Raw genomic sequence first — 26,360 nt, forward strand, 5'->3', positions numbered from 1 at the left:
GGAATCGCTGGTTAACTTCAAAGCGACAACAGTGGTAAGAAATGTAGTGAGGTACGGCATATTCCGGAACACAGTTGAATAAACTAGAGAATTCGAACAAAGTTACCAACAACTAGATCAATTTTATGTTTGGTCCACTTCTCTATTACTTTCCCACGTCCTGGGATGAACTTTAAAAAGACTTTTCGGTTTTGGTGCAAGTTCCCCACACGTCCCCTCTATTTACCCCAGATTGAATTCATCGCATGATTTTTCTACATCGATTTTTCCCCCGCTGATGACATTTTCTCGCGAGTACAGCATTAATTCGAGATTTTAATACATCCTGTAATCCCAAACTTTTGGAGAACAACATTTATAGATCACCATGTGGGTTTTAGATAGCACATCGAGGAACATTAGCGATTGAGCGCACGTATGTTTTGTCAGATTCTGACTATCGATATCCAGAAGGAGAGGGTGATGAGGTATATTTTGGTATTAATGCCGGACACCCTAAGGCATTAATTTATTTCTAAAACGTCTCCTCGTGAACTGTTCTCCGCATTTTCTTATGACTCAAAACAACCTGTAGTTTCAGAGTTTGTATGTATCTCGTTGGGGTCTATAAAACAAATGATCAGCTTCAACTGGTGTTTTTATGTTTATTTCCTTATGCCAGAGCGCCACTTCAGGGTGTGGCTAGAATTAATTGTTTCCCTGCGGGGCCGTTGCCACCCACTCCTGAGCTGAAACACGGATGTAGGCCTGGGTATCATCTACCAGAAGCCTGGCTGGTGGATCAGAAAGCACTACCTCCCCAACTTTCTACATCCACCATTAAATTCAGCCCACGTGAAAGACTCTGGTAAGGTCGAAACATCAGGCCATTAACTATTTTTTGCATCATTATCATTATTCGGCAAAGACTTGCGTCCTTGGCCGCCTCGTCTTCAAACTGTATGGGGGCGCACTCCTGGAGTTGCCGCCATCACCTATTCTCTTTCAATCGCTGCTATTCCCAGCTCTCCTATACTTTTACCACTCCACTTTGTCACATCCACTATATAATATTTTCTTTCCAAAATGTTTAACTTCAGACGTCTGTGAAATAATATGTTCCCTCGTCCTTTAACAAATCGAAAGCCAGATTTGACACCGAATGGGAATTGGGAGTCCAGTCTTTCGAGTTATGTACACGTTGTAATGAGCCTAAATATCACCTTCTTTATTTTATAAAAATCATTCCATACCAATGGAAGATGTTTGAAACATTTCATGGGCTGTAAACAGCCATTATCAGTAGGCCTGCATTCATTATAAACTTGTTACTTTAAAATGACGTGATAATAATTACACCACTATAACACTATCTACTATACAAAATGTTTTGAGAGTGAATAAAAATTTTACATTTGGGGCCATGAAGCAAATTAATATCACATCGTAGCACACACTTTAGAAGGTCATGTCATCATTGCATGCACATTCATTAACACTCATGACACTAATTAACAACAGTAAAAAGTTTGCACGTTTGATTATAATGAGTAACAATAACTTGCCGTAACCAGTGGGCGTGACACATCTTGTCTGAAGACTATAGTGACGTGACAACGATCACATCAATGAAACGTTTTCCAAATTATCAGAGAGTAGAGGCCTATGCCAACAGTTAATTGCAAACCCAAACATTATCAACGAACAGCGCTTTGGAAATGTCTACAAAGTTGCATGATAGGTGGTTCATACACGTAAGCACTTCATGTGATTACGGGATGGGTAGAATAATAATAAAAGTATTGATGCATGTTGCACAATGTTTTTGGGTTGATGTTTTTAGTATTATGAAAGCATCTTTACAGTGTACAGTTAATCCTCGTTAAAAGGAGCAGGTTATACGATGTTTTGCTTATAAAAGATACGTTCGGAAGTAGTGAATCTCACTTTCTGCTTTGTGTTTCTTTGTAACGAAAAGGTAAGTTGTAATCGAGATACCTTAACTTTACATGATATTGTTTGTTATATTGTTTTATATATTTTTCTCTATATAGTTTTTTTGTTTTTGTGTTCATATTTTTATTAAAGATACCTCTTTGAAACATTTCTCAATATCATCATTCATTTTAACAACCTAAGAAATGTAATGTATTTCCCATCAACATTTTGATTGATGATTTACACATGTTCATTGAAAGGTGAAATTCAAGTCGAAGTGAGTATAGCGGGCGCTATAACCATACGGCCAGTTACTTGACGTTAACATTCGAGTGTAAGAGGGCGCTAGATTGAAAACACGAACGACATTTTCAGCGTTACTCGAGATTCATTATTGCTATAACACAAATTGATTGTCTATAGTTGTTGCTCGAATCTAGTTTTGTTTATCATATTCAGAGTAACTTTCCTACACCACGGCGAATAAGGTTTTCCAAATGAATCAAGGCAGAACGTTGGTTGCATGTTTAGAGGTTCCGAACGATCTTGTAGGGATTGGCGAGCAATCCCTACAATTGCGAGCTAAAAACAACCTTTTTGACCAAGACCTATGAACAAGTTGCAGTTTCATGACCGTATAAAGTTGGTTTGATATTGGACATTGGACATTCAACTGGGTTTGTACAGACGTGAATGTCTAATGATCAATACTATAACAAACTAACTTTACTGTCGTGTTTTCTTTTTACTTACCCTCATTTTCCGATGAGACATGCCTCTTCCCATTAGGTTCACTACTCGTTGAGTAGTTTTTGCCACTCATTGAGTAGTCACGAGAGCTGACTGGCTGTTGCTTACTCAGCATATGTTTCTTACTCGGGCTCTTACGTTGTTGAGACATGGCTACTGGCTCGGTCCCACTACCGGTCTTGCCAGCCTTCTTATTGCGTTCAAGTTCCCCTGTGGTACCGTCTTTCGGAGATGCCTTTGCCGTAACACTACTGCATGTACTCCCTAGGTTGACGTACTGAACTGTGTTCTTTCCGCGGGGTCCGCATAGCCCAGCACCCATGAGTGTCCGTGATTGGTCACTCAGGACCACACATGCAGTTGTGATTGGTTCAAAAGTTTAAGTTATTGGTTCATTATACTCGTTTTCGCGGTCATTACTGGAGTGGAATGAGTCTGTCACAGACGCTTGGTGGCGCCCTGCTCGTCATTGCTCCAGTATCCCCTTTGTACACGTTTTTGATGATCTTTGTTAGTGAACCTTCAATTCACAGCCGATTTTCGATAATTAATACTTCGGAGCTAAAGGTTGTCTCAATCGGATGATTCCTTTTTGTTGTCCACAATAATATTGTCCTCGTCTTGCAACAGTGCGACACCTACAAAGAAAACAACAGTTTATAAACGTTAATGGATGGTGTTAATTGAGCGTGTTTCGCATCGGTGATGATAGTAGCCTGAACATCTGACGTCACACTTCAAGACGTGTGAATAACGCCAGAGAGTGGCCTCCAGCATATACTAGGTCAATCCCCGTCCATAATCACATTTCAACTACATTCGTTTCACATAATGGATATACGCAGTCAAATTCTACGTACAACATTAAATCCAAGTACACTGTACATTAAATACACAGTGTATGTACACAACATGTCCTTTCTCTATGGTTTAATAATGCGCAGTCCCATCATGCATCACACTCACACTGCACCATAGTTCTATGCACTACATACGTGACGTACTTCCTGAACAAGAATCTGTGGGTGCGTTCGTTTAGCTTCCCTGGGTCGACCCCGGTCTGCCCCGGTGCGTTCGAGTAGCTCTTACGTCATTCCAGGGGCTCACCTGAGTCAGCCCCAAGTGCCCCGTTTGTGGGTCACTTGTGGGCTGGCCTCAGGTGCATGACGTCAATACGACAGCGGTGTGTGATCGTTCGTTTAGCTCTTGCCAGGGGCTCACCCGAGTGAGCACCGCGGGGTAGACCCAGGGAAGCTAAACGAACGCACCCTGTGCAAGCGATTATAGCCCATCCCAGCGGTCCTGAATAGACTGGCCGTTGGCCGGGCCGAGCGAAGGAAGGACCGAAAGTAACCTTTCCATAATTATCTGTGTTTGTTTGGTACGAGGTGATGTTTGTCAGTTGCACCCACATCACCTTGACCAATCAAAACACGGATATGTATACGTCACTGCACGTTTATCCAATGACATCAATGTATGCAATGATATCACTGGTGCCGACAAGCAAGTCTTTATCCTTGCGGATAGAGATTCCTTGCGGGTAGAGACAGGGGACCAGTCTACGGTGATGACGTACCACTTTATCTCGTTGTATGGCAACAGAGGGCGTCGTTTATGATCACCATGACAACTTTTAGTAATTCGTTGGCGAATCAATCCTGCAAAAGAACCATTTTGTATTATTAAATTAAAGGTCGACGAGCAGTTTGTATCATTGTTGTGCATTTTTAATGTATCGCAGTATTCACAATTGACAACGACATTTTATGTATGCAGTGTACCGCAGCGGCTGCTACAGCTAAAGATGTGAGCTGACTTAGGCATGTAAGATGTGTACGGTTATTGCTATGTTGTTTGTTGGGGTGTTTGTTCGTCTGTTTGTTGTTTTGCTATCGGGTTGCAGCATTATTTTGATTACTGGGACGTGGGGGATATTTGTTGAGGTGTTTGTTTTTTTATTTGTTTTTCTAATTTCGGGTTTTTTCCCCGGGGTGTTGGGGTGTTTTAGCTGTTTCTTGTGATACGCTTATTGTGGGGTCCCCATAATGTACACAATGGAACAATTTTACTCCACAAAGTGTTTCTATATTCCGAAGAGGAATATTTTTTGAAAACGGAATAATAAAAAAAACAATGGAATCTCGCAAGACCATATATGTATGTTTAGTTGTCTGTCTGGTTGGGTTTTTGTGTTTAATTTACTCTTTTTTTTCTTCTTTTGTGTTTATTATGTACAATAATTTAATGTACTTATTGATTTATGGTTTGGTTTTTTCCCCATCTTGAAATATGCCTCCCGAAGATACCTCTATTGCTGGTCACTTAATTTTCTTGACTTGAAGGTACACGATTAATAATGAAGTCAAATCGTCTACAACTGGTAGGCATTTTGGCTTACCCCCTTTGAATCAAGATAATGAACAACGCTTAAATTAGCACTATTATACCCTCTTCCAATCAATGCAACGTACAATATGATCGACCTTTGAACCTTCCGCATTCAAATTTTGTTGATGTTCACTTCTGAACTAGATTGAAAACATTAACACGTCAGTACTAAGTCACTTGCACCATTATCACCGACCATAAGCAAATCCACAAAGAAGTTGGTTTAAAGGCACTGGACACTAATGGTAACACTCAAAATAATTGTTAACATAAAAACTTAGTTGGTAAAAAGCAATGAAGTGCTTTTGATAGTATAAAACATTGTGAGAAACGGCCCGTCTGAAGTGACGTAGTTTTCGAGAAAAAGAAATTTTCTACTAAAATATTTGAATTTGATTTCGAGAGCTCAAAAACGGATTTTGAGGTCCCGAAATCAAGCATCTGAAAGCACACAACTACGTGTGTTTTTCTTCCATTGTTATCTTGCAACTTCGACGACCAATTGAGTTCAAATTTTCACAGGTTTGTTATGTTGTGCATATGTTGAGATACACTTAGTGAGAAGACTGGTCTTTGACATTTACCAAAGGTGTCTAGTGTCTGTAAGGCTGACCCCTAAAAAAGACGAGTCTGTGTGCACAGTACCAAGTTTTCTCTTTAAGATAATAGTTGTTTGTTCCTCCTTGGAGACACATTTGAATGCAATGCTCCCCTAATGGAATAAGATGTTTCACCTTGGCTTCTTGTAACCATGGCATCAGGAAGAAATCGCAGTGTTTCTTAAGACGTTAGTTTAACAAACAATTGCTGCATGGATGACGGGGCAGCGAACAATTCGAAGGGACGACAGAGGGAAACAGTCGACCTCCTTCCGGTACAAGACAGATTTAATAAAAAAAAAAAAATAAAAAAAAAATGACTTCGGTGGGAAACGAGGGCGATAATTTAAAGTCATCGAACCACACGAACATGACTTGAACACTGATCAAACATTCACTATTGCACTTTTTTATACAGCATTAGGGCATCCATCATCAGTCATTGAAGGCAGTGGACACTATTGGTAATTACTCAAAATAATTATTACCATAAAATCTTACTTGGTGATGAGTAATGGGGAGAGGTTGATGGTATAAAACATTGTGAGAAACGGCTCCCTCTGAAGTGCCATAGTTTTTGAGAAAGAAGTAATTTTCCACGAATTTGATTTCGAGACCTCAGATTTAAAACTTGAGGTCTCAAAATCAACCATCTAAACGCACACCACTTCGTGTGACAAGGTTGTTTTTTTCTTTCATTTTTATCTCGCAACTTCGATGACCGATTGAGCACAAATTTTCACAGGTTAGTTATTTTATGCATATGTTGAGATACACCAACTGTGAAGGCTAGTCTTGGACAATTACCAAGAGTGTCTACTGCCTTTAATATCAGCATTTGTAAAATGCAGCAATTTTTTTTTTCGTGACAGGAAACTTGACTCGATTATTGCTCGATCCACTTAAACCATGTGAACGGTGTTCAACTTGAGACGTAAAACACATGTGAAACCGTAGATTTGAAAAACTTGAAAACAAGTGCAAGGCCACAAGAGTAAATACATTTTCATCAACAAGAACAACAACTGAAGTCAATCAAGCTGACTGAGTTGTGACATCAAGTTATGCGAGTCAGTAAAAATCTGCTGTGTTTTATAAACCTGTGAAACAAAGTAAAGGAAGCAGGCATCTGGCAAGTGTTTCATGCAGTCAAGTCATTATTTCTTAACAATATCTGTTTAATAAGCTCATTACAAAGTGAATTTAACCTCTTCTCTTGTCCGTTTTTGTTTTCTTCAACAAACTCCTAACTCACATTTTAAATTATTATCAGTATAATTATTATTGGTCATCTTTGCTTGAATTGTTTTACTATATTTTATACCAAATGATTCTGCCCTTTCTTGTTGTGAGTATAAGAAAGATAGTTTTCTTAGAACAAACTCTACCTGGCAAGTAGATACTCACACATCACCGTGGTCAAGTGGTTAGACTGTAGGACTTGTAATCACAAGGTTGTGGGTTCGAAAACCCCAGCTAACCGCTGATTTCACAATGACTAGAATAGATATTGTCGTTTAGTTACTGAATCACAGTTTCTTGATTTGTGTAATTCATAATCATAGACGTTAAACCAATGTTTGTGAGGGAGAGATTGGCTGTTGCCAGCTTGGTGTTTATATCCCTTGTGGGAGTTTGCTGAGTTCCCTTGATACCTCACCATGCAATGCCTCATATCCTATAATAAATGAGCATTGAAATAAATGCTACATTGAATTGAATTGATTAAAATAAATTCACAACCGCTTGTCAACACTTTAAAAACCTTTTAAATTGTGAACCTATATATTTTCCTGTCATATTAAGCACAATTTTGACAACCTTGCTGCCTGAATAAGCATAAATTTGACGTTTATCAAGCAATTCATTGCCATGGTAACAGCAGGGCGCCAACGTCATACCAATCTCTGGAGAGAACTAATTTGTAAAACAAAAAAAATTGTGAGCGTGTCTATAAAAATAAATGGGGGGAACTGTCAGTTGACATTTTGAAAAGTAACAATAAAACAAATACTAACCATAAACAAATGAATGCCACCTTAAATGCACTGGACACGATTTGTAGTATTGTCAAAGACCAGTATTCTTAATTGGTGTGTCCCAGCGTATTATTCATGAAATAACAGATCTGTGGAAACTTGAGCTCAATTGGTCATCGGAATTTGCAAGAGAATATAATGAAAGAAACAACACCATTGTTCCATTAGTTCGTTTGCTTTCAAATGTATAATAAAGGGCTTCATCTGGGGTATTTTATTATGGAGTGAGAAATTACCGCTTTCTCAAAGAGAGCCATTTCTCAAAATGTTTAATACTATCAAAATCTTTCCGTTGCTCGTTACCACGTAAGTTGTTATGCTAAATATTATTTTGCGCAATTACCAATTGATAGTGTCATGTGCCTTTAAATGTGTTTGAAGGTTTGGTCAACAACAATAACTAATATTCTCTAATTACGAGTACGAAGTTAATGACTTTAAGATTGAATTTCACGAGTGCGAATCGATCGAGAGAGAGTTTAATTACAGAAGCGAAGATGCATGTCATGAAAAACATTAGGTCTGTTTCGAACATTGTTCTTGACAGTGATTAATACAACATTGTACCACGTCACAGTCTTTCAATACCACAATAATTTATTCACATAATAATAATGTGTTATTGTAGGATTTATTGCACCTATAAAGCCTTACCCGATCACTCTCTTTAAAGGCACTGGACACTATTGGTAATTACTCAAAATAATCTTAGCATCAAAACTTTCTTAGTAACGAGCATTAGGGAGCTGTTTATAGTATACAACATTGTGAGAAACGGCTCCCTCGAAGTAACGTAGTTTTTAAGAAAGGGGTAATTTCGCACTCAAAATATTAAACGATTTCAGGCCTGTAGCCTTTTATTAGGCATTTTAAAGAACGAAATGTGTGCAACAAAGGTATTGTTTCTTTCATTATTCTTTTGCAACATCGATAAACATTTTATTCAAAATGTTCTCGTTGTTATTTCTTTCAAAAATGTTCACATATTTGTTTCTATAGGCAGGAATACACAAAGTGTGAATAATGGTGTTTTACCATTGTAAATTGTGTCCCGTGCCGTTTTAGTGTGAAACCACCAAGTGAAAATACCGACATTTTCTAAGGTGTTGTAATTTCTGCGCGCCCTTTTAGGCGTGTAAATCATTCCACTGAAAACACAACACTTTCCTCTCGAGAAGCATCTTCATGCCGGTGAGAGAAATAAAAAAATCCACGTTAAGCTAAAAAATAAATAACAAATAAATACCTGGACCTAGTTTTATAGAGCTGCTTTAGAACAGAGCGTAAGCACAAAACAATGTGCTTACAAGAATAACGTTACCAGCAAGAATACTATCTCTCACGCACCATTTGCGGCTGGTTTACTGTTAACTTACGCTTAGCAGAAATGTGTTAAGCAATATTTTCTGCTTAACAGCTTCATAAAGTAGGTCACTTGATCAACATTTGCTTTGGTAAAACCACCCAATTTTAAGGATAATGTCAATCAGCTAGCTCGTTGTGAACATGAATAGTATAGATGGGATGGGTATAGATATAGATGGGTAGGGAATATAATTGCATTCCTTTTTTGCCCAATATTTTGTTTTTGCAGAGTGGTAACAGAGTAAACATGCGTACAACAAATAAGAACATTTTGCCATCTGTGATTCTATCTACTAGAAGACTGATTATGTTGGCCATTTTCTGAGCCCGTGGACAGAGACAATGTTTTGCAGAATAATTCATTAACCTTCATCTGGATGAAAAGCCCGAAGGAAAGACCAACCCCAAAAAACATGTAGTTATCACTTGTGCATACAAAATGTCGATGCCATGGTGAATGTGAGAATCAATGTATACAGCTCGTACACACAAACATAGCGAGAGTGGTGTGTGTATTTGTTTGAAGCAAAGACCTCGCATGTAATCTTACATTCAAATCAGGCTTACAGCAGACACTTTTAAGGCTTGCTATTTTCTGGGTTGCTTGTCTAAAGGAATGCATTATTTTCCCGTTTCATTACACTATACCTTCCACGAGAATCTTAATGTATACATTCTTCATCAAAATGGCTCTTGAAAAGGCTGCAGTCTGTCCACTATTCATATTAAAGGAACACGTTGCCTTGGATCGGTCGAGTTGGTCTTTGAAAAGCGTTTGTAACCGTTTGTTATAAAATGCATATGAGTAGAAAGATGTTTTAAATGTAGAATACAATGATCCACACAAACATGCCTCAAAACTGCACGGTTTTCCTTCTACCTCGTCGACTAACACGGTCGGCCATGTATGGGAGTCAAATTTTTATGGGAGTCAAATTTTTGACTCCCATAAATGGCCGACCGTGTTAGTTCGCAAAGTAAAAGGAAAACCACGCAATTTCGAGGCAAATGTGTGTGGATCATTGTATTCTACTTTTTAAACATCTTTCCAACCATATGCATTTTATAACAAACGGTTACAAACGCTTTTTATAGACCAAGGCAACGTGTTCCTTTAAAGGCAGTGGACACTATTGGTAATTACTCAAACTAATTATTACCATAAAACCTTTCTTGATTACGAGTAATGGGGAGAGGTTGATAGTATAAAACATTGTGATAAAATAAATAGAGGTCTCGAAATCAAGCATCTGAAAGCATACAACTTCGTGTGGCAAGGGCGTTTTTCTTTCATTATCTCGCAACTTCGATGACCGATTGAGCTCAAATTTTCACAGGTTTGTTGTTTTGTGCATATGTTGAGATACACCAACTGTAAAGGCAAGTCTTCGCCAATTACCAATAGTGTCATGTGTCAGCTCGATCAAACCAGAGCTTGAGTGAACCAAGTGAAAGTTAGCATTCATTACTTTTGGCGACAGCGTATAATAGCTAGATCTATACCTCCTAGCAGTTAGTTCATGATAATCACTAGAGATGTGACATCATGGATGAATACAAGAATACATTGATTGATAGATTTAACATGTGGGTTCGGTTTGAGAATATCTCAAGATTATGTTACATTTACAAGACATGGTTTTGACTGATGACTGTGGATCATTGATCTTAAAGCCATTGGACCCTTTCGGTTCAGAAAAAAATAAAAGTTCACAGATTTACAAATAACTTACAGGGTTTACAGAAGGCAATGGTGAAAGACTTCTCTTGAAGTATTATTCCATGAAATGCTTTACTTTTTGAGAAAACAGCAAAACAATATAAATTCTCGTTAACGAGAATTACGGATTTATTTTAAACACATGTCATGACACGGCGAAACGCGCGGAAACAAGGGTGGGGTTTTCCGTTGTTTTCTCCCGACTCCGATGACCGATTGAGCCTAAATTTTCACAGGTTTGTTATTTGATATAGAAGTTGTGATACACAAAGTGTGGGCCTTGGACAACACTGTTTACCGAAAGGGTCCAATGGCTTTAAAGGCCCTTGGCACCTTTGGTAATTGCCAAAGATAAGTTATCTCACTTGGTGTATCCCAACATATGCAAACAAAATAGCTCTCCATTGCTCATTACCAAGTTATTTTTTACACTAACAATCATTATTGGGTTATTACCAATAGTGTCCAATGGCTTTAACAGTGTATCCACAGTCTGGGGGCCAAGTTTCTACACAGTGAAATCGATGTGTAAGCATTCTGGCGATATTGCCCATAAAGTGCTGTTGTTGTGTCATTTTTCAAATAGGATACATCAAAGATATGCATCAAAAGAAAAACTACAATTGTCTTCAATCTTGTCACATTATAATCTCAGTTACACGCTATAGGGTTTTAATTAGGACCCAGGCATAACGGGGACACTTACGGGTATCGCGTCCCATTGTGACGTAAGTCAACGGCTATTCAACGTCCAATACATCCAATTACTACAATGCAACTGCAGTTGACCTGAATTTGTGGGAAATTGTTTTGATTTGTAATTTTTCTGATTGGGAAATACCGTTATGCTGCACCTGAGGACAATATCCTGAGTGAATAGTATAAGTTGTTCAGTAGATGGGTGGGGTTTATGTAGGCCTATGTCAAAGGTAAAGTCAACGTGAACGTGATCCTCCAAAATACAGTCCGGCTCCTCGCCAATTTACCGATTGCCAAACTGTTTTTTTTTTCTTCTTCTAGATTTCTTCTACTTCCACACGTCGCCTTCCTTTAGAGTCTGTGTGTTTTTTGTAAGAGACACCAAACAAACATCCACAGATTTAAGAAAGCTTCCCTCAAAATATTACTTGCTGAGGTGTTGTAGTTTTTGAGAAATGAGTAAAACGATGTCACGAAAATAATTTTCGTCTTTTAAAACGTATTTACGAGTACTGGTATAATAGCAGTACTGGTATGTTTGCTAAAATATACAGTATCAACGCGAATCTCCTGAAAAAAATTGCTCTGTGATTTTCAGTTTTCTTTCTCAAAAACTTGGCGACTGAGGAAGCTGAAACTTCTCAAGATAAATTATATTACATACATCTTCATTCACAGTGAGTGGGGATTCATGTCATGGCCAACAACTTGAACAACAAAAGGTACCAAAGCCTCTTATAAAGACACTGCCGTCGATTTCACAAAACTCTTCCTAACTTAGGATTAATCTTATGACTTAAGACGAATCCCAACCCTGCGATGTAGCATAGTGACATTAAGATTAACCTTTAGTAACTCGTCCTAACTCGAGATAAGACGAGTCCTAACTCTTTGTGTAATCGACGGCTGGACAATATTGATAATTGTCAAAGACCAGTCTTCTCACTTGCTGTATCTCAACGTTTGCAAACCTGTGAAAATTTGAGCTCAATTGGTCGTCGAAGTTGCGAGATAATAATGAAAGAAAAAACACCCTTGTCACACGAAGTTGTGTGCGTTTAGATGGTTGATTTCAAGACCTCAAGTTCTAAACCTGAGGTCACAAAATCAAATTCGTGGAAAATTACTTCTTTCTCGACAACTATGTCACTCAGAGGGAGCCGTTTCTCACAATGTTTCTACCATCAACCTCTCCCCATTACTCGTCACCAAGTAAGGTTTTATGCTAATAATTATTTTGAGTAATTACCAATGGGTCCACTGCCTGCTTACTTGTTGGGGATACAAACAACTATCCCAACCACAAATTAATATTTGGTTCACAAGTATAGAAATTACACTAATTTGAAGAAAATATTATTCTGTCAGAATATTTTCCTAAAGTTAATAGTGGAGAAAGCCATTCAGTAACTGAACGATATACGCAATACACAACATTGACTGGTAACCTGCTTCCAGACATAATTAGAATGTGAATAGTTAATACGGATCCGAACCATCTGCAAATGGGATCCTATATAAACAAAAAGCCAATAAGTATTACCAATGTCTTTGACCAGCCTGATGGTTATTGTTGTTTTAATTTCCAATGACCTCTACAAACTGAGGCGTACATAATTCGCGAGCAGACAGACTTCACTGCGATTTATTTTCTCCATTTAATTTGTTTATTCGGCAATGGTGGATTATAAATCAAACTGCATATTTTCATTGAGGAAAAAATGAAACAGACCGCCTTTTTATTCGCCGAGTTATACAAAGACCATGAAAACAATTGTGCGATCTATAATAGATGTTTAATTTGCATCGGGACAAAGAATATTAATTTTGGTTTTTACCCATATACACCGATGTGTGTCAGCACTGTATACTCAGTACTTTCCCGCGTTCTGTTAAAAAAACAGGCATAATGCTAAGGTTGGATTAGAACTCACGAACATTGCAATTCTAGAGCAGTGTCTTAACAAATTATGCGATCGTTTGCTAAAATGAGAGTGGATATTAACGTGGGTTAAACACATCAGGTAGATGGCATCTAAAAGCACGTCACTTAAAAGCAGACAACAGCCTTTAAGTGACGTTCATTAATTAAAAATCTCATTTAAGAAACACACTTATAGAACATGTTTAAAGGCAGTGGACACTATTGGTAATTACTCAAAATATTTATTGTAATAAAACCTTCCTTGATGACGAGTAATGGGGAGGGGTTGATATTATAAAACATTGTGAGAAACGGCTCCCTCTGAAGTGACGTAGTTTTCGAGAAAAAAAAGGAATTTTTCAACGAATTCAATTTGAAATCAAGCATCTGAAAGTACACAACTTCGTGTGACAATGGTGTTTTTTTCTTTCATTATTATCTCGCAGCTTCGATGACCGATTGAGCTCAAATTTTCACGGGTTTGTTATTTTATGGATATGTTGAGATACACCAAGTGAGAAGACTGGTCTTAGACAATTACCAATAGTGTACACTGTCTTTAACTAAAGCCCAAGCTCTCCAAACTCGCAATATCCGCTGAGCGTTTAGAATAGCATAAATATGTAACGTTTATCATAACATTATGTAAGGAAATGCATTATTCCCAAACCGCACATCAAGAGAAATTCGATCGGTTTCGAATGCAATGTACGCGTATATTATGATAACATTTCCGGTCTGTTAAAGGCAGTGGACACTATTGGTAATAACTTAACATTAGCATAAAACCTTATTTGGTTACGAGTGCTGTGAAGAGGTTGATAGTATAAAACATTGTGAGAAACAGCTCCCTCTGAAGTGACGTAGTTTTTTGAGAAAGAAGTAATTTTCCACAAATTTTATTTCAAGACCTCAGATTTAGAATTTGAGGTCTCCAAATCAACCATCTAAACGCACACAACTTCGTGTGACAATGGTGTTTTTTCTTTCATTATTATCTCGCAACTTCGGCGACCAATTGAGCTCAAATTTTCACTGGTTTGTTATGTATGCATATGTTGAGATACACTAAGTGAGAAGACTGGTCTTTGACAATTACCGATAGTGTCCAGTGTCTTTAACCAAGAACTCCTGCTACATGTTAAAGATCCAGGTAATTAAATGGGCCTTACGTAAAATCAAAGTTTGAAGTAGACAAAAAATGGACTGAATTAAATATTTTCTGATAAGAAAGGTTGCTCCTAAGTTTAACTTATATAAACTTGCATGACATCCCGTTAGAGATGTACATTCTCTATATATGTATGTACCCTTGATTTGGTTTGCGTTTTACATAACTTATTTACGATACTCTTTTGTGGAACTTGGTTGAATTTGAATCCAACAAAAGGGCGATAGTTTTAGGACTCCTTTAGTAGACCAGAGTCTAGGCTGTTTATGAATCTGTCAAAGTAAGCGAGTTCCAAGGTTGTCAATTTTAGCGTTTTGATACAGGGCATAATAAAAAAATTATATCTCAACTTATCCCCAAGACGTGATCTTCGTTCCCATGGTTACGCTAACAATTGCATTTGTGTCACACTCACAAGGCGTTCGTGCAATATAAAAACTTGTACCTTCTGAACGAAAGTGGAAATAAAATAATTGCAGGTTCTTATTTTACTTGAAAATTTATACCGCAGGACCGTGAGATTTTATGACACGATGAACAGAAACAAACGGCTATGAGTATGGACACAAAATGGCATTGAATAAAATTAATAAACAGAAAGGATAATGAAAAGAATCGAGTATTGATTCGTGATTTGTATACATTATGAAAACAATAATACTATCCGGGTGGTTATTGGATGGTTAACTCCGGACGGGATATTAAAATTTGGGAAGAACAATTAAAACGGAAGACATCTCGGTAATAAAGGAGTAACGCAAACTGCGGATGTGGTTTTAGTTTTCACCTACAATAACAAAAAGACAAATCTTGCATGTTTTTTAATTGAAAAATGAAGCAACTTAAACTCTTCCGTTGACGTCACTCTATTGGTGAAAGTGTAGACTGTTTTTACAAATCTGTACTCAACCACCAGGCCGTACACAATGAACGCCTGGTGTATGGTTCTCATATAGAGAAACACGGCCTCCGGCCAACAAGGAGATACCATATTGCATTCACCGCGAATTTAATCAAAAGGTTCACGGTCGCACAATCTGCGTTTGGTTACAAATAACATGTGATTGTTTAAAGGGACTGGACACTATTGGAAATTACTAAACATAATAATAGCATAACAATTTACTTATATAATGGCAGTGGAGAGCTGTTTGATAGTATAAAACATTGTGAGAAACAGCTCACTCTGAAGTAACGTAGTTTTTTGAAAAAAAGAAGTAATTTGAGTTAATCACTCAATAAAAAAAAGACTTCAGCTGATTCGTCTTTCCTTATCCCCGATGCAAGTTTAACATATTTTTATATCGTTTGCGGTACCCGCTGCCAAAAACATAGGATTCGAACTGCCGGGCAACCTCGGTAGTCCTAGTCGGTAGGGTCGTGGGGTTCGAATCCCACCCGAGTTACATGCCTGTGATATGTTTTTCACATGACTCGGGAAAGTACCGAGTACACAGTGCTAACACACACATCGGTGTGTGGGTTTAAAATCAAAATTAATATTTTTATACATGTTTGGGATACACCACGTGAGAAAAACTGGTCTTTGGACAATAACCAAACATGTCCATGCCTTTAATAAAGAGCCGTGTATCATGAAAACAAATTCGGACACGAGTGGTATCAAGTACGTGGGTATATGACAATGACGACGACCACAAAAACAACAGTGAACCAAAGATGAAGTCAGGACATCATTTATTCATGCACAGCTCTTCGATTTGTGATGACGATAATCACTGTCAACTTATTCACAATTGCACATTGAGAGCCGTTAAATCCTAACGGTGCACTAACGCTTGGTCATCACTGTCATCATTATGGCAAAATTTAAATATCCATCCAGGGCAGGTCAAATGGGTTATATGTATTAATTGTTATCTATCTACAGTTCCCGTTTTTTTTCTTTTCAAGAGAACATTAATTCCCCTCATCTGGTTGTCATCTAAACATCTCTCAATCAATTAGTGAAAATGCCATTAAGTGCACTTTAATGGTTACATTGATATTTTTATTACATCATGGTTATTGAAGATAGATTCCCCCATCCGGAGAAAGAATGCAAAACTGAAGACCTTGCAGAGTACAAAGATATTGGTTGTGCTGAAACACAATATCTAGTGTGAGGAAACGATAAGAACAAGAAGAAGATAAATTAGTTCCTGGCACTATCATGCAATTATACACGGAAATATTCCTCTTCAGAAGTATAGTGCTAATAAGAAATTACAAATGACAGCTTTCAGGGTTTTTTTTTTTTTTTTTTTTTGGCGTTGTTGTCCATTTTTGTCTTTCCCTTTTTTGTTTCTTTTTTTCTTTTTTCTTTTTTTTTTTTGGGGGGGGGGGGGGTGGGGGATTATGCTTTCGATAATAACCAAACCTGTATAGTATAACGTCTACACATGAGTTGATCACAGTTTCGATAAATAATACCATTTCAATAGTGAGCCATGATTGATGCTGTCAGTGATTCTATTTGTGCTTACTTGGGGATATTTGTGATTTTACATTTTATCAAAATGGCACTTGGATTTGTCCTCGCCCAATATTGCACTTAGGGTAGGCATTACGTTTGGTAATCACTCTTAAAATTAATGGCAGAATAAAATTGCTTGGAAAGTACATCAGCGTTTTGTATAGTGATACAGCATTTTGAGAGTAATTTCACTTCAAGAGTAAATGGTTATGGGCAAATATACAAGTTTTTATCCCCCTTAGTTTTAGTGTAAGATTCCTTTCTGTCAGATTCCTTTCTCAGATTGTGTATACCAATGCGGACTTTTCTTCCTGCGTAGAGATGAACATAACCGCTCCGGGTTTTCTGCATTATCTCAAAAAACACGAACACCTTTTGAAATAAGGGAATAAAGGGGTAGCGACGTGTTCTGTCACGGTCGTTTAAAACAGGCAGGGTCGTTGCCGTGTGATAAAGGCCCGAAGGCGAGGGCCTTTATCACACGGCAACGACCCTGCAAGGTTTTAAACGGCCGTTAAAGAACGAGTCACTACTCTTTATTCCCATTCATAATGTCTTTTTTGATTAAAAGGCGTAATCAAGTAAGAAACTCTGTAAAACTTATCCGTTTCCGACGTGCTTGGGCTCTGTATGTACATGTACGACGTCCGCGTGTAGCATTGTTATGACTGAGACGCCTATTTCCGACATTTTGCGGTTCGTCCGTGCGCGTATAGTCTTGGTGCACAGCGCGGCCAACTCACCGACAGCGCTCGCATCGCCCGTAACAACACACGTCTTGCACCAAGACTAGCGCGGATTGTCCGCTCACAACCGGTTATAAACTGTCAACCCCTACGTGGCAAGCTCTCCACCAATAGGAATAGCGAAACGATTTTTTTTACAGGCCAGTTTTAATGTATTTAGTTTTAAAGGAACGTTACAGAATTGGTAAGAAAAACAAATCGTGAAGATCACAGATTTACATAAAACTTACACGGTCTAATGATGATGATAATAGAAAACATCGCTTGAAATATTTCTGTCTGAAATTTCATATTTGATGAGAAATAAATTATCTAATTTCGCGTTTTGAGTTTATCGCTCAGTGAGCGTTTTATTCATTTTTATTTTGGCATCGATGCAATGCAAAATTTGTAATCAGGTTTTCACTATTCTCATTTGTGACCCAGATGGCCGATCGATCTCGATTTTCTACAGGTTTGTCAGTTTACGCAAATGGCGGATTACATTAAGTGCTTACACTGCCAGCAACTTTTTTGCTAACAAAACCAATTCTGTAATGTTCCTTTAAATATGATTATAACAATCGGCTGATTCCCAAAACAAATGTATGCTTTCCCTTTAAGATGGCAATAAACAGAGGACATGGATGATATCAAAATAATAAGAGGTAATTAAGGCTCATGTTCATTTTTTTTACCGATCATCTCAAAACAAAACAAAAGTATCACCCTTCGGGATAAAATAAATAAATATTACAAAAATTTGACATTTTCAGCTTAAAGGCAATGGACACTGGACAACTTTGGTAATTGTCAAAGACCAGTTTCTCATCAATAGTGACCAGTGTCTTGAAGTTAAAATGTGTACTGACCAAATTGACCTGACGTCATAACCATTTAAGAGTCCAATTTCCACAGTGTTATTATTCAGTGAGTAATTTGGGCAACCCTCTTGCGGTTGGACGCACACCATGTTATCTTTACACGCAATTGACCCACAAAATGGCCGACGAGTCGCCAATTCGTGACGTCAGTGCAAGTAGTCTGTATTCAGTTTGGTTTTCGATTTGAACATACATGCTCCTTTAACATGACATCAAGTCTGGCTTTTGGATAAAATAGTATATATCTATCGATAGGTAGTGCTTTTGAAGGCAACAGGCTCAAATAATGCTTGGTATGAATTCGAATGATGTATACAGCCCGTAAAACTAATATAACATTATTATAATAATTATTTGGATTGCGTCTGGAGCCTAATGCATTCTGCAAGCGCCTTTACGGTACGCCTAGTCCATCACAATATTGCCTCTTGCCGTGATACCAACCTCATCTCACCTGAGCCCCAGTTCATTAATTTAAATGGAAAAGTGTTTCGCAGAAACATTAGCACAGCACATTAAAAATGTGTGGGGCCATTCGCAGGCTACTCTGATCTGATGGCAACATGCCCACTTATAAGCGACATAAATGGGTGCTAGGCAAACTAAGTCATAATAACGTGATGGATCTAAGCCCGACGTATACACAACACCCAAACCTTGTTGAAACCCCTTGTGCAATTATAATTAAACAAATTTAACTTAAACGCAATTCGGGTACCTTTTCCTCTACAAGTTTAATGGCGACTCGTACCAGAACCAACTGTATGGGTCTGTGAGCTTACATTATTACTCAGCAATGTAACGATCCGATACTGTAATACTAGATGTCTGTTTTCTTTAATCTCAAGATGTGATGACGACAGACTGGTTATTTGCAAGAAGACAAGATGGACGATGGAGCTGATTTACAACCGAATGGCTGCCATTATTATGACAGAAGGGAGAGGAGACGACCTTGATCAAAGCAAAATGAAGAGACGATTTGGAAAAACAGAGACACCAGGGTCCTATTAAAGGAACACGTTGTCTTGGATCGTACGAGTTGGTCTATAAAAAGCATTTGTAACCGTTTGTTATAAAATGCTTATGGTTAGAAAGATGATTTTAAAAGTAGAATACAATGATCCACACAAATTTGCCTCGAAATTGTGTGGTTTTCCTTTTACTTTGCGAACTAACACGGTCGGCCATTTATGGGAGTCACAAATTTGACTCCAACATGGCCGACCGTGTAGTCGACGAGGTAAACGGAAAACCGTACAATTTCGAGGCATGTTTGTGTGGATCATTGTATTCCACTTAAACAACATCTTTCTACTCAGATGCATTTTATAACAAACGGTTACAAACCCTTTTCAAATACCAACTCGACCGATCCAACCCAAGGCAACGTGTTCCTTTAAGCTGATAAGCAGAGATTACTGTTTGACCCATTTCTTTGCTAAGCAAAAATTGAGTTGGGGCACCAGCCGCGACGATTGGCGTATCTCAACATGTGCATAAAATAACAAACCTGTGAACATTTGAGCTCAATTGGTCGTCGAAATTGCAAGATAATAATGAAAGAAAAACCACCCTTACCACGCGAAGTTGTATGCTTTCAGATGCTTGATTTCGAGACCTCAAATTCTAAATCTGAGGTCTCGAAATCAAATTCGTGGAAAATTACTTCTTTCTCGAAAACTACGTTACTTCAGAGGGAACCGTTTCTCACAATGTGTTATACTATCAACCACTCCCCATTACTCGTTACCAATAAAGGTCTTATGCTAACAATTATTTCGAGTAATTACCAATATTTGACCCAGTTTGGATGAGGGCAAATTAGTATGATAAAAGCAAGGCCTCTGCCAAGAAGAGTGATGATATGGACTGATAATAATGACACTTTTAACTACTAACTTGGGGTTCAACCCCGAGTTAATTAGAAATTACCCAGTCAGTGGGTTCAACCCCGAGTTAATTAGAAATTACCCAGTCAGTTTCCCCTGTGGTTGATTACTTGATACCTTTAATACTTGTTCACGCTTTATTGAACCTTGGAAGGCACTGGATGGACACTATCGGTAATTACTTAAAATAATTGTTAGCATAAAAACTACTTAGTATCAAGCAATGGAGAGCTGTTGATAGTATAACACATTGTGCGAGAAACAGCTCCCTCTGAAAGTAACGTGTTTTTTTAGAAAGAGGTTATTTCTCACTCAATTATTAAAAGACTTCAGGCTTGAAGCCATTTTTACACAACTGAAAGCAAAACAATATTTGCAACAAGGGTGTTTTTCTTTCATAAATATCTTTAAACTTTGATGACCAGTTGAGTCTAAACTTTCACAGATTTGTTATTTCGTGCATTGAATGTTGGGATCGACCAAGTGAGAATACTAGTCTTTGACAATATTACCAAAGGTGTCCCCAGTGCCTTCAAGTACATCATATCGCCCAGGAATGGCACCCACAATGTATCAAACTACTTGAAAAAAACAAGGCTGTGCAATAAATACAAAAATTGAACTGCTTGACTGATTGATACATTAATCTAAATCTTAGATTGGTTTCCGACGGGTCCGTCAACTGAAGTAGCAGTTTAGTCGTCAGGGACAAGGTCTGGTACATGACTCTGCATCCACAATGCTCTTAACTACTATAATCAATCATTGCATTTAGGGATAGAACATTCATTCCACTTCTCTCATTCTTAAAAAGAACTCATTAAACATTCTGTGGAATTTCATCACACCAGGTGGCCAAGTTTTCGAGTGAACAAAAATATGCGAATAACGGTGTAGTTTGAAGGTGACTCTGAGCGTGTGATGTGTGCCTGTTTCAATTTGGCAAATTGAAAAGGGGACTTTGTTCCTTGAGACAGTTCTCTCTATGGAACTAATTTCAGATGGAAAATTAAATCTTTGAGAATGAGTATTTTTCCAATCTTGTCCGAGGATGAAAACTAAATTGCGTATACAAGGTTGCAACTAATATCAGTCGTGTTCCCTGAGTGCAGTTGCGCTAATGGGAACCCAAGTGTATATCTAGAAGGAGCTCAGACTATTCTGACGTCATACTCTGGTTACAGTGAATTTAATAGGTTTTTGTAAAGATGGTTTTTCAATCAAAATCTGTTTGTCCTTAAATGACAAGAACTATAAGTGTGTAACATTATTCGTATGGTTCTCAACAAATTTAATTGTTATTCCGTTTTGACAAAGTTTCTACTTAAATGTAGTTTCTGATTGTAAAGTTTCGCTATTTGTTGCATTTTGTAAGTTTATCTCGTTATTGTTGAAACAGGGACTGCGTTTTGGGAGATAACTCACTCTGTGGCAATTATAGCCGTGTGGAAAAATTCAATCTTTGAGGATGTGTATTGATTTTCCAATCATGTCCGAAGATGCAAACTAAAATGCGTGTAGATCAATACAAGGTTGGAACTGTATCCGTCGTGTTCCCAATGTGCAGATGCGCCAATGAGAACCTTAGTGTATATCTAAATTTAGAAGAAGCTCAGACTATTCTGACGTCATACTCTGGTTAAATAGGTTTCTCAAAGATTTGTCAATCAATATTTGTTCCTCTTTCAATTTACAGGAACTTAAATTGTGTAACATCACCCGTCAACATCAACAATCTTGTCTAAAAACACAAACTCCCAGCATTATTTGCCCATTTTTGAGTCAACGACCGTGAATTTTTCCGTATATTTCTCTGATTTTTGCATTACAGCATAAGTCGACAAGTGATGGTGCGAAAATGCCCCAAATGGCAAGTAACAATAACGTCACACTGGTTATAATGCAATAATGATAGCACACTGATAGAAATTATATTGACATTATTATTGCACGTCAATATAAAGACATTGTACTTTAAGTGGAAACACGTCAATCGAAGATGGGCGTTAAGATAGTCAGACGTTGTTCAAATTCACGGACTCAGACCGTCAAGTAAACAAACAAATCAATTAGGGAAATGAATTATTGTACACGGTGCAAGTATGACAACAGTAATACAATACTCTTGTTATGCATTGTCTGAACAGTAATAATAGTGGCTTCTTGTATTGCGCCAAAATCCATCAGTCAGTGACGCTCATGTCGCCCTAGTACTATTATAAAACAGAATTCTTCAAAGAATACGTTTTGAAGTATGAGACATTATTCCTTAACATAGCACCATGTAATGGTTTACAGGGTGCTGCTGTGCAATATACAGCCAAACAAAACAGGAACTTCTGGGCGAACCCCTCTTTTTCCCGATAAGTGCATTGGGTTTCGTTACGTGCACTACACGACACACGGGACCCATACGGCTTTACGTCCCATCCGAAGGACGCAGCAAAAGTGTCTGGCTACGACTGGGACTCAAACCAGCTGATCAGAAACACTAGCGCTTGAGTCTGGTGCTCTTATCCGCTTTGCCACGACACACATGTCTTATCTTAATGTCTTATCTGCCTGAGTCATGTGTCATTGTAGGATATGTATTGGAGGGAGGAAAAGCAGGCACATCGGTCGTGATTCGAACTCACGACACACGTACACCGCAGGCTAGAGAAGATGACTACACAAACCAAACTAGCCTGGTGACGAAAATCCAGTTCAAAGTCTGCAATTAGCAGTGGGCACTGCACACAATTTTACAACGAATCGCAACTGAAATGCCTCACCTACCAATAACTTCCAAGGTACTAAAGCTTGATTGCAACGCTATTTTATGTATTAGTCGTCACCGATGAGGGCGTTAAATGGACTGTTTTTTGTTTTTTTGCGGCAAGAGGCCGACTCGGAAGTCTATTAATCTGGAGCATCCATGTTTGTGTGATACATGTGATACATTTATCTCCTCTCCAGTAGATCGTGTAGCGGACAGTAGTTCTGCTGCAATATCGGCAACTACGTTAACAAAATGAACGTTGCAATTCAAGACTACCAAGCTATCCATGTAAGATCCAAGCGACCCAATGCACTGACGCCACAGCTCGCCACAGCCAGCTGGCTCCGTGTACGTTTCCCCATAAGGCTAAAGAACACAACACCACAGTCATCAATGTCTGCCGTATCATTACTTAGCAGCATAGATAATAACATCCTCGCTAATCAGACTACCATCAGACCAGGCAAACCGATTATCCTCAGTAACTTCGTCTTCTCGACTAGACAGTCCTTCTCTCAAACTCCTCACAAATACACAAGTGACCTAATTAAAGGACAAATCACGGAAAAACATGTCCTCATTCTCACCGTCCTTGCTGAATAACAATAAACAAAACTCTCCATATAAGACTGTACACATCACAGCTATACCCAAACCACGATAGAGAGACTGTATAATATTAGCACAGTATAATGTCAATGCTAAGGATAATGGTCGATGTATTTGCAAGGACCTATTTTCTTACCGTATTTTGAGCCGCTTTCAAGACCAGTGTCTCTCGCGTGTCCCTTGATCGATAATTATATTGACTTAACGGCTTGTAGTAATTAGTGGAGCAAAACAAAGCACACGCGTGGGGCTATTTAATATCGTGTCATAGCGCGTTGTTTTCGTTACGTTTGATGAGATGACATGCAGTCACAATTATTTAACATCTTTTACAGGTGGTTCAACGTAAATTATTTCCTCAATTATGGAAGTAAATTTGTGGTGTTCCTCATCTGGATTGTAATCACAAATGGGTTAAAGGCAGTGGACACTATTGGTAATTACTCAAAATAATTATTAGCGTAAAACCCTTCTTGGTGACGAGTAATGGGGAGAGGTTGATGGTATAAAACATTGTGAGAAACGACTCCCTCTGAAGTGCCATAGTTTTCGAGAAATAAGTAATTTTCCACACAATTGATTTCGAGACCTCAAGTTTAGAACTTGAGGTCTCGAAATCAACTATCTAAACGCACACAACTTCGTGTGACAAGGGTTTTTTTCTTTCATTATTATCTCGCAAGTTCGATGACCGATTGAGCTCAAATTTTTACAGGTTTGTTATTTTAGGCATATGTCGAGATACACCAACTGTGAAGGCTAGTCTTTGACAATTACCAATAGTGTCCACTGCCTTTAATTCTGGTTTCGAGGATTGATGAGTTCAACGGGTACTATAATTAAAGCTGCCAGTTGTGCAGGTTGCTTGTTTATCTAGATTTGGATCTGAATAAATATTCTCAACGCTCTAATTGGAACCAAACGAGAAGAGAAGATGATGAAGAAAAGTTCAGTTTTAGATGTGGGAGGAAAACCCCAGAGAAGTATTGCAAGGACAACCCATGCAGTCAAGTAGGGACTGAAAACCCAATCAACATAGTGCCCGATGTGGGATGCGAATCGGGAACCCGTAGGTTGAAGGCAAAGAAACACACCACCTAGTACACCAGCCTTGATGGAGCAAATTGGTGGAACAATTTGGTAATTGAAAACAACTTAATAAAATGTTCATAACGATTGCTTTAATCCAATTAGACTAACAGCGTTCTGTGTAGACATAACTCGTTAACAATTAGACCAATCAAATATTGGTTATTACAAACTAGGCTAATTGAAGATGGAGATAGAGGTAGATGAGATATCAATAAAGATGTATCAATTATCTCTACAGAATTATGCAATAACAGTATCAGTGTCTTTAAAGGCACTGGACACTGGTTAATACTCACAATAGTTATTAGCAGTAAACTTATTTGGTAAGTTGGAACGGAGTGCTGTCGATATTATCAAATATTGTGAGAAATAGCTCTAAAGTGTAGTTTTTGAGAAACGGGTAATTTCTCAAAAATATTTGAATTTAATAAAAAAAGACTTCTTAAGGCATCTGAAAGAACACAAAATTGGGCAACAAGGGTGTTTTTTTTCTTCATAATTCTCTTGCAAGTTCGATGCCCAGATGAGTCACACTTTTTAGGACAATTATTGCCAAATGTGTCCATCGCATTGAAACATCAAGCAAATCCCCGATCCCCATCACTCAAACATGTACAAGACAACATGAAGCCAAAAAGCCTATAACACATCACTGTTGTCTGCCACCTTGGGGATTTTATTCCGATATAATCTCGAAGTCGGTACCATATTGTTTTCAATTGGCAGGTACCCGTTTAGAGCGCCGCTTGACCCCATTACGAACGCAGCGAGAATCGCACGCTCCGAGTCTAATGGCACCACATGGGGGTGTAATGTTACACTTTCTAACACGCAGAAATGGAATAAATTGCTATGAAATGAATGCAATGCCACCAACCTCGTACAGATTCACTCGATACCTTGAGGTCTCGCGTTAAGACATGGATAATACATATTAAACTCCATTACTGCGAGGACGGCCCCACTAAGAAAGCAAATCGAATCGTCAAGGTACGTACAGATGTCTCGTGTATGGTAAACACAATCGCGGGGAGGAGTGTTGCCCCCTTTTTACCCCACACATTTCAGACGCAGTGCGTGATGGACTGAAACAAAAATGATACCCGGCTACCTCCAATTACAATGGCGGCGTGTTCTTAATCAGCGAGACAGCTTAAACGCACTCACAGATAAATTCTTCATGGAGACAAATGTATCACAGACGATCTTGATGAACTTTAATGGTAGGTCACTGGCTTATTCCCTTTAAAGGCAGTGGACACTGTCGGTAGTTACTCAAAATAATTATTAGCATAAAACCTTTCTCGGTGACAAGTAATGGAGAGGTTGATGGTATAAAACATTGT

At 38.3% G+C, this 26,360-nt stretch overlaps 1 protein-coding gene across 3 annotated transcripts in view; it reads right to left on the minus strand.

Moving 5' to 3' along the window:
* LOC139939756 (dual specificity calcium/calmodulin-dependent 3',5'-cyclic nucleotide phosphodiesterase 1A-like) overlaps positions 1-26,360 on the minus strand; it is a 198,574-nt gene that overhangs the window by 157,379 nt on the left and 14,835 nt on the right. For all 3 annotated transcript variants that reach the window (XM_071935859.1, XM_071935858.1, XM_071935856.1), the window contains exon 2: positions 2,671-3,305. In XM_071935859.1, the coding sequence (XP_071791960.1) occupies positions 2,671-2,989 (319 nt within the window). In that variant the 5' untranslated portion in view covers positions 2,990-3,305. The remainder of the gene's footprint in view (positions 1-2,670; positions 3,306-26,360) is intronic.

This window comes from Asterias amurensis, chromosome 7, assembly GCF_032118995.1.
Source record: "Asterias amurensis chromosome 7, ASM3211899v1".
Classification (NCBI taxonomy): domain Eukaryota; kingdom Metazoa; phylum Echinodermata; class Asteroidea; order Forcipulatida; family Asteriidae; genus Asterias; species Asterias amurensis.